General features: G+C 35.0%; 1 protein-coding gene across 2 annotated transcripts; it reads left to right on the forward strand.

Annotated features, from left to right (window-relative positions):
• Nucleotides 1-778: 778 nt before the first annotated feature.
• Nucleotides 779-13,898, forward strand: LOC105190082 (protein argonaute-2). 2 transcript variants are annotated; one of them, XM_025307057.1, is made up of 18 exons: nucleotides 779-951; nucleotides 3,090-3,165; nucleotides 3,196-3,650; nucleotides 4,028-4,266; nucleotides 5,399-5,609; nucleotides 6,180-6,724; nucleotides 7,213-7,410; nucleotides 7,604-7,754; nucleotides 8,359-8,777; nucleotides 8,853-8,972; nucleotides 9,045-9,321; nucleotides 10,580-10,729; nucleotides 10,800-10,953; nucleotides 11,042-11,138; nucleotides 11,461-11,624; nucleotides 11,786-12,047; nucleotides 13,336-13,520; nucleotides 13,607-13,898. In XM_025307057.1, the coding sequence occupies exons 1-18, from the start codon at nucleotides 942-944 to the stop codon at nucleotides 13,692-13,694; spliced, it is 3,801 nt and encodes a 1,266-aa protein (XP_025162842.1). In that variant the 5' UTR covers nucleotides 779-941; the 3' UTR covers nucleotides 13,695-13,898. The 2 variants fall into 2 exon arrangements, with proteins under 2 accessions (XP_025162842.1, XP_011150889.2); XM_011152587.3 differs by having other exon boundaries at nucleotides 3,090-3,650.
• Nucleotides 13,899-14,867: the final 969 nt, after the last annotated feature.

Below are 14,867 nucleotides of genomic sequence, written 5' to 3' on the forward strand. Positions count from 1 at the left end.
TCTGAAACGTTTCTTAATATCTTTCATATCTTGCGAAATTTTTGCATGGCTCATTTAAAATGGGACACCCTGTATGATTGCATGATTTTTTTTAAATATTTTTTGTGTCAAAATATGTATACGAAATTGGAAATTGCTCGAAATGTTTCTTGCAATCACGTTACGAGCTTTAAGCGTTGCTAATTATAAGGCGATAGAAGAAGAGACAAAAAGTTGAAAACTGACAAAAGTAATTTTAAGTTTGTATTGTCTGCGTTGTGTATGCGCGTAAATTTTAGAAGATTTTTAAGAATTAATTATTATGATCGAAAAATTAATTGTCAGACATTCTGTAGATTCTTGTCGATCAACCCAAAAGTCTACTGTATTTTGCGTGAATTTCGGAACTCATCTGTCTTGTTCGATGCAAAATTCTTCCAATGAAAAACAAATTTTTTCTTATCAAACTTCAATTAAGTTAATCAAATTACAAGATTGTCAACACCGATTTCCATTTGCATAATTTATCTCATTCAACAATAACGAAAACGTTAACAGTGTTTATCCAGCAATTTGAAATTAGCAATTTAAAATTAGATTGGTCAGAGCTTGATGGAAATCGTCTTTAAGTAGCAAATCGACCAAACATGTGCGAGAGTTTAATCCAGAACGCGACATTCAATGTTCAAATGCTCGAGTGTAATTGGTCGACTCGCTCGCTACCCAAATCTCACTATTTACGTTTCCTTATATTACTTTTTTGTGTTCTAAGGAATTTCTCGATAGTTCTCGACGGTATAAAAGAATCACCACGAAGTAAGACAGTCGAGTGCCGCGAAATATAGCGCTAACGAGTGTAACTTTCTGTGACTTCAACATATTCGTGTGAATTTGTGAGGCCCAAAGTATCGCTTCTATCTTTCTCTTTCTTTCTCTCAATTGTTAATACATTTGAAGCAATAATGTCATCAGGTACAGTCAAGCACGATTTAGAACGATCGAACGCGTTCGCAAAGTCCAATCGAAATACGCAGGATGATTAATCTTTACAAGGATACTAATAAACATTAATAGATATGTTTAATTTTTTTTTATTTAAATACGCGTTGTTGACAAATATATATATATATATATATATATTGCTCCGAATAGATATTCGTCACAAAATTTTACAAAAGACAGAAATTTCGTCAAGCCATCGACAGATGTCATATTTTTCTATCACTTAGAAATCAAATCAATTTCTTCTCCAATTTTGAAGGATGTGAGTTTATCCTTGAATAGGTTACGGAAAGCATATCGTCTTCACTTTCACGCGAAACCGATACTGCAGCGATATGTGAAGGATCGACATTTGATAATATTTAGCGATTAATTGCATTTAACAGTCAATACATTTGGTAATTAATCATAACAACAATATTCTTGTAATGTAACTTGAAATGTCCCCCGAGGGAACAAATGAACACAGATTCGAATTTTCTATAGCTACGAGCAGCAAGTGCCTCCTTGTAGATTTTTACGAAGTTTGTCATTGTTATTTTGTATTGATAAATGATAATCAACAATAATGCAGCGATCTTCGTATGATTCGCTTGATTTCTTCCGAGTTGGAGGCATTTGCGCGTCGTCTGCTTACATCTATTCGCAAATTTCTTCCGATCCCAGACAGCACATGATCTCCTGTGCAGCGATTCTGTAACTCGTTATTGGAGTTAACGACATTTTTGTTATCGTTGCGCAGCTTTTGTGTACCGTAGAAAAGCTGCGCAACGATAACGAAAGTGTCGTTAACTCCAATAATGAGTTACAGAATCGCACCACTGGGGACGTCTTATGGACGTTCTGAAGATGAAGAAATGTCCCCAGGATGTCCTTAAAACGTACTTTGGACGTCCTCTGGACATCTGTGCTGTTAGGGATCGGTCCAATCTTTAACAATTTTCTTCTTCATCGTTATTTTATTATACGTAGCCGAAACGATTGGAATAACAAACAGAATAAAAGCAGACTCGTCGCTTTGGATATTGTTTAGCAAGCGAATCAGTTTATAAAAAAAGGTTACATTGTATTTCTCTCTCTCTCTCCCTCTCTCTCCCTCTCTCTCCCTCTCCCTCACTCTCTTTCTCCCTCTCTCTCTCTCTCTCTCTCTCTCTCTCTCTCTCTCTCTCTCTCTCTCCTCCCCCCCCCGCCCCCCTCTCTCTCTTTCTCTCTCTCTCTTTCTCTTTCTGTATCAAAGTTTGCAAATTTAAATTATAAGAGATTTATTACCGTTTGTTCCTTTGTATTCCTGAGATTGATGTTTAAGTCAATGTCAACGTGCTATTGTACGCCAACAATAGTGTCATCTAAATTGTAAATAAATGTTCAAGGTTTCTCTCCTTCGTTGGACAACAAAGCAGACACGATTTACCTTGATAATATCCTACCGAATCACGAACGTTCGACCGCGTGGAATTCAGAAATTACATTAAATATATAAATCTTAATTACAAGTTAGCAATCTGTTATTGAATTTAACTTAATATGCTATCAACTCTAGCTTCATTAACTTTCGACTTTGAAAAGTTTTAATTTAGGTTTTTATCTTGGCTTTTAATTAAATAAGTTTTCGTTCAAGCGACTTTTATCTTAACTAAATTAATCTTGTATACAGAGTGTCCTTTTGGAAACGAAAAATTGTGAAGATTAATCAGATCAAACTGAGAAGGAAAGTCCTTTACTATTTTGCAAATAAGTAGGCAAATTTTTAAATTATCAATTAAAAGAGCCTCTAAATTGCATCATTTTCAATCACTAACTAATTCAATTAATAACTATTGCGATTTTTGCAAAATGGTACATGAAAATCGTACTTTCTTCTTAGTTTGATCTGATTAATCCTCACGATATTTCGCTTCCAAAAGACGCCGGACACCCAAGTATATAACTCTCCTCAACTTTAAACTCAGTTACAAAAATACACACATTAAATTACTCAAACCTGCGAAAAGTTTATGAAACCTCGATGAATTCAGAATGATTTCTTTGAATTTTCTTCATGATCGATCAAATATAAAAAGTTCCGAGAATCTCTTAAATTTAATAAGAAAATGTACATTTTCCACCAGGACATCCTTATCGAAATCGACCTGAGTATCAGACTTATGATCAAAGCGACGATACAAATATTCCACAACCGCATGGGTCACAACAGTATACTCCACAACCGCATGGGTCACAACAGTATACTCCACAACCGCATGGGTCACAACAGTATACGTCGCAACCGTACGAATTACAGCTTGAGTCTTCGCCGCAGACGTCACAGCAATATGAACCACAGCCGCATGGGTCACAACAATATACGTCGCAATCGTACGGATTACAGTTTGGGTCTCTGCCGCAGACGTCACAGCAATATGAACCACAACCGCATGGGTCACAAGAGTATACGTCGCAACCGTATGAATTACAATTTGAGTCTCTGCCGCAGGAGTCACAGCAATATGGAGTACAGCCGTATAGATCACAGCAATATACGCCGCAATATGGATTACAGTCGCAGCAGTATACGCCGCAGCAAATAGAGCTATATCATTCATTGGAGCAGCAGCATCATCCACCAAAATATGGCTTATGTCAGTCACTACGAGGCTTTGCATATCGCCAACCCGGATACAACCAACTCGGTAAGCAAATTGAGCGCAGATTGGCTACAAGTTTCATCAATATCCCGCACCGACATCATAGCCACGTGTGCTCGTATTCAGCTCACCGACAGAGCCTGTTGACGTGATCTCATGGCGAATTGGCGTTAGCGACCACAGTTTTTGCTGCCAAACTGCATGCAGCAAGGTCTGCTCGATTTTCGTCGTCAATCTACCGTCAAACCGTCACTCCGCGCGGTTTCTGCCGTAAATCCGCTCGCATTACCTATCTCTGCAGGCTCTGTCACATTTCTGGCGACAGTTTGACAAGATAATCTGATGGAACAGATCCGGTGTCAGATTTGTCGCTTTTGCGGCGTGAAAAATTTATAGGCTCTACTTAGAATCTGTTCGCGCAGGTGCGAGTTCCTGGGGCTATCCTCAAGCACAGCCATTTGGAGCACAGTATGAACCGCAGCCACGTGGATTACAGTCTTATAGGTCGCAACAATATAAACCACACAAATCACCACCACAGTACAAGCAACATCAGCATGGACAATGTCTATATGGACATAATGAACAACAGCAATATTATGACCAACAAGTAGCGGGTCCTTCATCGTCGCAAGTGCATGCAACAATGTCTCAACAACAGGTACTTCTCGAAACATCCAAAATTAGCAGAAGCCGATATTGTAGAGTCCCATACAGTACAGGAAGTTGCAGCAACATTGCACCATTTTTGCAATGTTGCAGCAATATTGCTGCAACTTTGTGCTGTGCTTGGAGTGTGTCTATTGTAGATTTTTGCCAACAGCTTGCTAACAGAAGTGTACGGAATATTGAACAGTTCTATTTGTTAATAAACTCTGTTATATTTTTTTAAAATAACTGGTTTTATATAGACTTGGTATAACATGGTAATAAATAGTCTGTGGTTTCGTAACCATTCAAGTGCATTTATCCGGGAAAAGTTTATTATATGTATTATATTATAATTTTACAATATTATAATTATATAGGGTGTAGCTGAAAGATGAGTACTTCGGACTTAACTTAAAGGAATGACATTTTTGAAAAAAAAATGTCGTAATGTGATGACCGCTTCAAAATTTCAAAATCGTCAACTGAATAAAAAAGTTTAGTGCCATTTCTTTTCCCGACAAATAGCTGCCGAGATAAGCTAAATATTGAAAAATGTAACTACGTTTTCCTTAAATATCTCAAGAAATATTAGGCAAAGAAAAAAACATTTCAGACAAAAGTTGTTCGAATTAATTGGTAGAAGAAAACGGCATAATAAAAAATGGCAGTTTCCATTTACGATTTTATAGTCGATTTGACCTCCAAATTTGTTCCCTAGATCAAATCCAAGTTGATCATTCCAAGTAACCCTTTTGTATTTGATATTTTTTCAAAAACGTTATTCCTTCAAGTTAATCGAGATACTCGTATTTCCGGTACATCCTATATATAAAGAATTATATGATCATATATAAATTTTTTATTCAGTCAAACTGAACATGAAAATCCTCCACTATTTTGCAAACGTAGAATCTTGAGTTTTTGATTCAAGAAGGTTGGCGAATGACGACAGCAGGAGAATAAAGAAGTAACGTTCTTTCTTGTGTTCAGGTTGAGATAAACTACACGGGCACAACGGCAGGCGTCGTCATAAATTTGTCGTGTCAAATGTGATTCTTTATTAATTTTTTTGAATTAAGTCATCATTAATCAAGAGGATACTTTACATTAACAATGAGATATATAATAATTTTATATTTTAGTTACAATGGCGTACAAATTCATATCAGCCTAAGCAGCAAAAACAGAGATATCAAGTAGAACCAATGCAAAAATCTCGAAGCCCACGTGAGCAAGGAATTCAAGATGGACTTCAAACAAAAAATTTAGCCAGTATTAAGGGAATATGGGACAATATAAGTGAATACGATGTTCCGCAACAACAGCAATCACCGGAGCGACAGGAAGCCTCAAGTAAAGTGTCCTCCCAGCGTATGCGTTTAAGAAAAAATTTATAATATGTCGGAACATGTTTTTCGCAATTTTGAATTATTCCTGCATGCAGAACGGCCAAAACTATCGTATGGCATACGGCAGATCGTACGATATCTTTTAACAGCGTATATATGATTGGTGTCGGAAATTTTAATACAAACATAGTAAGATGCCATTGCTTTCCAAATAATGAGCTGATAAAGGAGATCATCTTTTTTATTAAATTAATTAAAGAATCCAATTTAATGAAAACCTCAGAAAATCGAATGAATGACAAAATTATAGTTTTCAGTATACTGGTACTAACATTACGCAAATATATTTAAATAGGATTTTGATTGAAAACTTGATTATAATAAAACACAACATTAAAAATTTAAATATTACGATAAATAACAATCTCCTACGGCATTCTCGTATTTCTACTTCCAAATTAATTCCAAAACGCGTCATTAAATTATATTGTAAAATATTGTAGGACACTCTGTATATTTGAATGTTGTACAGATATTGTTACGTGTGTTTAATCGTACCTTTATATTTTTGTAGGTAGTAGCATCCATCAAGAGAAACAGCCTGTACCGATAGAACTCAATAATGAAAATGTAATTGTGAAAGATAATACGCAGCAAGAAATTCCTTCGGTTAAATCGCTTTCAATTTCTAATGTACCTAAAGACATGCCACAACCTGGTGCAAGCGATACATCAAAGCAAATGGAGACTAAACATTTCCATATGAGGCGAGATCCTAACAAAGGTGGAACTGCAGGAAGAAAGATTCAAGTTATAACAAATATGTTTGATATCATATTTGATCCAAATTTTCTTACCAAAGTTATTCATTATGATGTAAAAATTGAATCTCTATCCTCGGCTAAGACAAAAGCAAAGTCAAGCGAAAAAAAAAGCAAGAAAGAAAGTGAGAAAGAAAGTGAGAAAGAAAGCGAGAAAGAAAAGCGTGAAGTCAAGTCGAAAGCTTTACGTAGGGAAATTTTTGAAAAATATAGAGAACGCAATTTTTCTAGAAGAAACCCAGCATACGATGGAATGGCAAATGCGTACGCCACACGTAAACTTTTTACTGAAGAAATAGTGAGTAGTCAAATATATATGTGAAACGCGAATCATTTATCATTATAATTCAGAATATTCCTATCGCATAATTTCTTTAATGTTCGCCAACGTTTGAGACAATTATATTTTATTTTAAACATGTTCTCTTTGCCACTTACAAATATTTATTTATCTATTGGCTCTCGGGCAATCAAATTAAAAATAGTTTGCGAAAGCCATTTAGTAATTATTCGCGGCGATAGTTTTCGTTCAAACATTATCATTAAATACAACGAAATAGTAGAATATTAAAATTGTATATTAGATGACTTATTTCGTATGTTGTATATTGGATATGTTATACAGTAATTGCGATATAATTTATCATACTTAAGACTTACGAGTTCCAAATTCCATGAAAAGTTATTGATTAATTTTTAATTTCCGAATTAAGCCAAAAATATTGCTTCAGCTTTTGGACATACCGTATTCCTAATTCCTCAAACGTTTTTTACTATTCCATATAGCATTCCGATACAATTAAAATCATTGATCCAGAACGAGGGGAGAAAGAGTTTACAATTTACTTAAATCAAGTAGCTATAATCGATATGGGCTGGATGACGAATATGAGACCTGGTATTAGTGAAGAATTACTGAAACAAAACTCTATACAAGTTTTGGACATTATCTTACGTCATGAGGCGTCGTCGAGATTTCTAACCGTAAGTCACATGATTTATAAGTTTTTATTGTATTATTTTTGTTTGCATTTATATGAGCGTATTTTTTCTACGTTTTAATATATACCCGATAAAATATCAGTATTTGTAATGAAATATACGTTTAACGTGATGTCTGTTTCGATTTCATAACAAATATGTGATAGGACAATACAAATATTTATCATATGTATAGATTGGGAGATCGCTTTTCCCAAAAACAGAAAACGGAAATGGTGCAGCAAGAAAAAAGAAAGAAGGAGGATCAGGAGGAAAAGTTTTAGAAGTGCGTACGGGTACATTCTTATCTGCTCAAATTTGCTGGAAACCTCTTCTAAATGTAGATGGTAAAGTATCATCATATTAATTGATATTATTTATATTATATTATCTTTTCATTCAAACGAAATTATGAGGTAGCCCACGATTTTGCGATCGTTCTTGTCAATTTTTCTTTTCTTTGTAAAAATGCAATCTCTTTTCTCGGTTTTGATGAAAGTCAAGGGAAAATATTTACGTCTCACAAGAAACATTTTGCAATTCCGCATTCTCGCAGTTTTTCTCACAATAAATAGACGAACCAAACATATCTCATTCGACATTTTCGCTAAGGAATAGTCGCGTCTTCAGTTTATATGGAAGAGAATTTATCGCTATGGAATAGTGTAATCGAAATAAAAGAATCTGTGTAATACATACATACATCTGTGTAATACACTCATGTGCACATATGTATGTAAACACGGGTAAACATCAACTAATAGTGATATTACGTCAATGTTATAATTTCCCATTCGACCATGTGTACTGTCATATGATATAACACATGCGTTATATCATACTTACATTGCTGAGTGAAAAATTAGTAACATTGATATTATGTTACCGATGGCTGGCATTTACATTTCATATCGCCTGTTTAATATTTTTTGTTTACATGTTTTTGTTTAGTCAGTCATAAAGCGTTTGTTATGCCTCAGAATATTATTGATCTATTCATGGAATTCTACAAATCGCAAACGGGAACTCATACGAATTTATACGAATCGAAAAAAAGGCAGTTTCTTCCACAGCAGCCTTCTTCAAAAGATTTAGCAAACTTTGTTTGGGATAATAAGGAGCAAATTAACAAACATCTGGCTGGTTTAAAAGTGATTTATAAGCTACCTAACGCACCGAGCTCCAAACGGACGTATCTCGTGCTTCAATTGAGCGACAATGCACACAAAAAAATTGAATTAAAGAATAAAAATGAAAAGTGCACAATAGTAGAATATTTCAAACGTTACAAGAACTGTTTACTGCAACATCCTTGGTTGCCTTGCCTTCAAGTGGGCAAGAGAGAATTGGAGATTTATTTGCCTGCAGAGGTGAGCAAATCACCGTATATTCGCTAAAGCCGACCAAATAATAAACCGATTGCAAATTTGTTTAATTATTTACAGTATTGCCAAATTGCGGTTAATCAACCGTTTAAGAAAAAATTGGACGATTCTCAAAGAAGTGATATGATCAAAGAAACAGTGATGTCTCCTGATAAGCATAGAAACAAAATTCATGAAGTGGTAAAGTATATTTTGTATTATTTTGTGATAAATATATTATTAATTGTTATTTATTGTGTTATACGTTTATAGTTGAATGAGATTAATATAAATAAAAGTCCTGTTTTGAGAAATGAGTTTAATGTCAAAGTCAGTACCGAAATGAAAAAAGTCGATGCTAGAATTTTGTCGACTCCATCACTCCAATATAAAGTACAGCTGTCAAATGTGGGAGAAGGAAAATGGATATGCCGTGATTTAAGAGAAGCCAGGAACTTGGAGAATAATTCATGGACTATCATCACTATCGTTAACCAGAAAATTCAAGAACACTACGTACAAAATTTTATCCAGAACTTACGCGATAACGGTTAAGTATATGAAAAATATAGTCGTTTTACTTTGAGATGCTTGTTTTATAAGTTAAGAAAAACGGATCAGATCCCCTGAATAACTTCGAAAATATGCAAGATAGAAAAACATGTTGAATGTTAAAAATTTCAAGGCTCAGAAATGGACATTTAGTGGTGAACTTGAACTTGATTTAGGGATCAAATTTAGAGATCAAATCAAAGTCAATTTTAAGATCGTTAATAGAAACCCCCTCTTTTTATGTATCATCTTTTTCTACGGATTAATTTAAACAGCTTTTGGCTGAAACAGTTTTTTATTTGCTTAATATTTTTTTATATACTTAAAACTTGGTAACTTTTCCGATATATTGGTTTACGATATTTATTTGTCGGAAGAAAAAATGGTACTAGTCTTTTTTATTCTGTTTAGCCTCAAGAATATGCTATTACAATAGTGACCTAACTTTTGTTAACTTGATGACCTTTGGAAATATTAAAATCATCATATCAACAAAAGTTAAGGCTCTATTGTAACAGTATATTCTTGAGACCAAATACAGTAAAAAAGTCTGGTATTACTTTTTTTCGGACGAATAGTTGCCGAGATATCGTAAATCAAATATTGAAAAAGTTACCAAGTTTTTCTTAAATATTAAAAAAAAGTATTAGGTACATGAAAACCAAGTTTCCAGACAAAAGTAATAAAAAATAGAGATTTTCATTAAAAAAATTCAAGGTGACTTTCCCATAGCTTTGATGACGCTGTTCATAATAGTATTGCTATGTGATGCGCCACTTAAAACACTACAATTTCTATATTTAACATTTTTTTCTATCTTGCATATTTTCAAGGTTATTCGGGGAGGTCCGACCTTTTTTCCCTCCCTGTATAAGTTGAAGCGCTAATTGTTGCAATTTGTTTAGAAGTAAAATGTACTGTGGCATAAGTTTACAATTCGACAAGAAAATATAATATATAATAATTTTTTAAATCGGAAATAGTGTAACTCAGATATACGTGATAATTCTTGTAACCTTAAGTTACATTACACCCGACAAACACAATGTAACATGTAACATATCTGTTAGTTGTAATTTCTTACTCAACAATGTAACTGTTATATAACATGTGCGTTATATAATAGTTACGTTATTAAGTAGGAAATTATCACTAACAGGTGTATTATATGTAATATTTTATTTGCTGGGCAATATGTTGCGTTACGTTTGTCTTACGTTATCTCAATTAGCTCGAATTTCTTTTTATCTTTTCAGGACGAGAGATTGGCATGAATATCGGACAGGAACGATGGAACGGGCACAATAGGTGCGTAAATATGTATAAACTTGAGGAGTACTTCAGGAACAACAAGAATATGAGATTGATAATAGCTATCATACCAAATAAAGGAGATGAAGTATACGGTAAGTGCGTGATTCTTTTTAATCTTTTGCTTCATTCTCCCAAGTTAATCTAAAATTTTACATGTATCAGCCGAAGTGAAAAGGTGTAGCGAATTAGTAAGTAGTGTATTGACGCAATGTGTAAAGTTGAACAACATAACTAGGCTTAAGCCATCAACGGTACGCAATATTCTTATAAAAGTAAACGCAAAATTAAACGGTCTTAACTACGTCTTTAATAGAATGTGAGTAAACTATGTATATATATTTATGTTTTCATTTAATTCGAAGCTTCCCGATCATCTTGTTCAAAATCGTCTTGTGTTCTTTCAGACCATACTGTATGAAGAACACAAGCTGCATGATCGTTGGTGCAGATGTGAGCCATCCAGCTCCCGAGGCCAGTGCAGATACTTGCTCTATAGCTGCGGTGACTACATTTATATAGAATATCACTCTTCTTTCATATACCGCTCGAAGGAATGAAAAAGCAATCTTTTTTTAACCTAGTCAGAACCACAACGTTGATTCGACGTCGATGAGGGTTGCATTAACGTTGATTTCGCGGTTCATTAACCATTTCAACGTCAAATCAACATCGAATCAACGTTACGGTTTCTGACTGGGTTCTGACTTGGACGTGATACGAGCATCTGCAGGAGTAATCCTCCAATTATTTCAAGCAATGTACAAATATATAAACATGTAAACGAAAGTTACACGTGTGACTAATGAAGAATGCAATAATTTAGGTTGTTGCAAGTTACGACGACTCAGCTTTTAGATACAACGTTGCAATTAGAACACAAGATGCAAGGCAAGAAAGGATTCAGGATCTTACGGAAATAATGTCGCAGCATATTAACTATTACATTCGAAAGACTAAAACACTGCCCAAGAGAATTATCTTTTATCGGTGCGTATCGGTAATGCTGTTTTATGCTAAATCTCTCGCAAGCAAGGTTCTTTCTCGGGTGTATTTCCGAAAAAGCTCGTTTCCCGAATGCCCATTAAAAGACATTAAGATTGGGATACGTCTTTCACCTTCTTCTTGTGTATCTGTTTACACACATTTAGAGATGGAGTCAGCGAAGGACAAATATCAACGGATTTGGAAAAGGAAATCGGAGAGATTAAAACGGCGTTCTTTCAAAATAAGCTCAAATACCCTAATTTCCAACCCGAGCTTACCTTCTTGATCGTTCAGAAGAGGCATCATGTACGCTTATTCCTCCCAAAGATGGACGTAAAGAATGTAGAACCTGGCACAATAGTCGACACGGAAATTACTCATCCGAATCATATTGACTTTTATCTGGTGTCACATAAAAGCATCAGGGTAAGGTCTTGGTGTCAAATGTTATTGGTAATAAATTGTCTAGTTGGCAAAACATTCATTGGTAAAATGTTATTGCAGCAATATTCAATAGCGTGTAATGTTTCCTAATGCCCGTAGTTTTTAAGGTTTAAGATCCTTGGCTGCTTGCGTTGCGGATCTCTTGATCGATGATGTCAGAAGCGAGAAGACGCTCAGAATTCTTGTACAATAAAAAGTACAATAAAAAAAGATACGTTCGCAAAAGGACATTTGCAGTCGATCGGGCAAATCTATAAAATAGTTAAAAGGTGGTCGCAGATAACACAATGACATCTTCTGGATCCTAAAGACATCCAGGACGAACATTGCGGATATCCTGTGGAAATTCAAATTTATCCCGGGATATGGATACTCTGAGGAAGAGAAAATGATAGCTGAATATTAATTAGTTTTCAAGACATCTATAAGATATCCTGGTCGGATGTTCTGAGGACTTCTATGGGATATGTTATGAATATTTCTTAGGCGTCTAAAGGAAAAGGAAAAAGAATAGTGTATTGAATTTGCTGACTCTGAATTATATTGAGTTATGTCTTTTCTGTTTGAATTATAAATGTAAGAAAAAACTTGAGCCAATTTCATTTTCAGAAACAACTTTTGAATCTTTTAAAAATGTTAATCTCTTAGAATTCTAAAATCTTCTGACTCCAAAAGAAATCGAACCATTAATGTATTCAATTTGCTAAATTCGATTCAGGATCGAGTCGAATATTTTCTTTTCCTTATATTTATAATTTAAACAAAAGATGGAAAATACATGTGTCTCGAAATCAGCAAATTTAATAGGCTATATTTCTACCGTTTATCCTTGAAAAGATTCTTATGCTACTTAAAATTCTCATTTAAATATTTACAATAACACAACTAAGTATCTTGAAAATATCTCAGGAATATCCTGGAGGTCTCGTGCTGTTTGGGACGCGACTTACCTGCTCGATATCTTCTCTCATGATTCCGTCACATATTTGACGGCATGACGGTTATTGATTGTTAGAGCGAGAGAAAAGTATTTGCGCTATTTTGCAGATTGATCGAAAGTGTTATTTTGCGAACATATCTTCTTGTTTCAGCGTATTTTGTAAGAATTTTCAGGGCGGATAATCTCGCTTGCAACCAAAATGGCCGCGGCGAAGAAACGAAACTAGTATATCATATCGGTCACATCGGTTTCGTGAATTACATATTGTATTTTGAATAAAATTTACCCACGACATCACAAGTCGTAATCAAGTTATGCATGTGTGCACAGGGTACAGCGAGGCCCACAAAATACAGATGCGTCTGTAACGAAAGCAGTTTCACAGAAGACCAGATTGAAGAGCTGACGTTTTATCTTTGTCACATGTACGCACGTTGTACGCAGTCGGTGAGCTATCCAGCACCGACTTATTACGCCCACAAAGCCGCTGCCCGTGGCAAATTGTTGGCGCCGAGGTAAGTAACCGATCGCAGTACAAATGAAGTCATCACTGATCACGATTGCTCATTACATTATGTGCGTCTTCTCTTTCTGTTTGCAGAGTTCAATACGCTCCTGGCGACAATAGGGAAAAGGGGAAGAGGTTGGAAGCGAATTTCTGTTTAGAATTACCAATGTATTTTATTTGAAGATAATCTGGGACACTTCTTGATTTTTACATCGTCGACGAATATTCATAACGGATTGAAACGCACCATCTTTTTTGCACATATTACAGGCATCTTTTTTAAGCTGTGCATACTTACATTTATTTATTTATTTGTATATTTATGTACATATCGTTTTCATACAGTATGTAGTACTAAAACGACAAAGATTACTTTGCTCATCTACGTACCTTGACTGCATAATTTCTTTCTGCTGAAAAGTTCTTTTTATCACAATGACACTATTGCAGAAAATTTTATGTCAACATTCGCGTGTATAGAGCTCGCGCGAAAAAGTTCTCGGCCATTTTGCAAGGAATCAGAGATTAATTGACAGGAAATATATTAATTAAAGAAAGAAAATCAATGAATAAACACGCGTGAGGCCTGCATATCTCTTGGGAAAAGTCTCATCTAAAATGTTCAAATTCACTGTCAATTTCTTCATCTCAGATCGCTGTTATTCACTACATTTTGTTTTTTAGATTGATACTTCAAGCAATTATCGTTGCTCGCAAAATGGTGGACTTTTTTCTTTAGTTTGGTGCGTTCCCTCTGCACACAAATACATGCGTCGCGTCAAGCACTTTGGGCAGTACATCTCACGTCACATTCTTGATTTCCGTTTTAGTACTACTGACGGTTACTTGTCGTTTGTATTGTTGTACAAATTCAAATTAATTCAGAAATTCCCGATACATGCTCGTGATTATCGTCATTAATCGACGCTTGTCGTTTGTATTGTTATACACGAACACAAATTGAAGCTCCTGCCTTTTCTGACTGCAGCTACACTAAATTGTATCGGGAGGCAAAAGCTTGTGAAGATTTCTTTCTCGCTCGTGTCTCGAGATATTGTTTGGTTCATTCATCACGCCGTTTTATACTGTTGACATTAGCCAATACAGACCGAGTGTAGATGAATGCGCACAGAAAGATTGAATTCAGCTTCAACTTATTCCAACATACAGTGCGAAAGAAAGAAATTTCCTCAGTTTCCATTTTTGGTATCACGGTACAAGCTCAGTGAGAAAATAGGAGCTCTCAAAGTGAAAACTGTACAAGCATCGACGAAATGTAAAACTGAATAAATCAAATAAAGAATAAATCAAATAAATCAAATAACAGACTAAACACATCAGCGCAGAAGGCAGC

Source organism: Harpegnathos saltator, unplaced genomic scaffold (genome assembly GCF_003227715.2).
Source record: "Harpegnathos saltator strain DR-91 unplaced genomic scaffold, Hsal_v8.6 scaffold83, whole genome shotgun sequence".
In the NCBI taxonomy this organism is placed as follows: domain Eukaryota; kingdom Metazoa; phylum Arthropoda; class Insecta; order Hymenoptera; family Formicidae; genus Harpegnathos; species Harpegnathos saltator.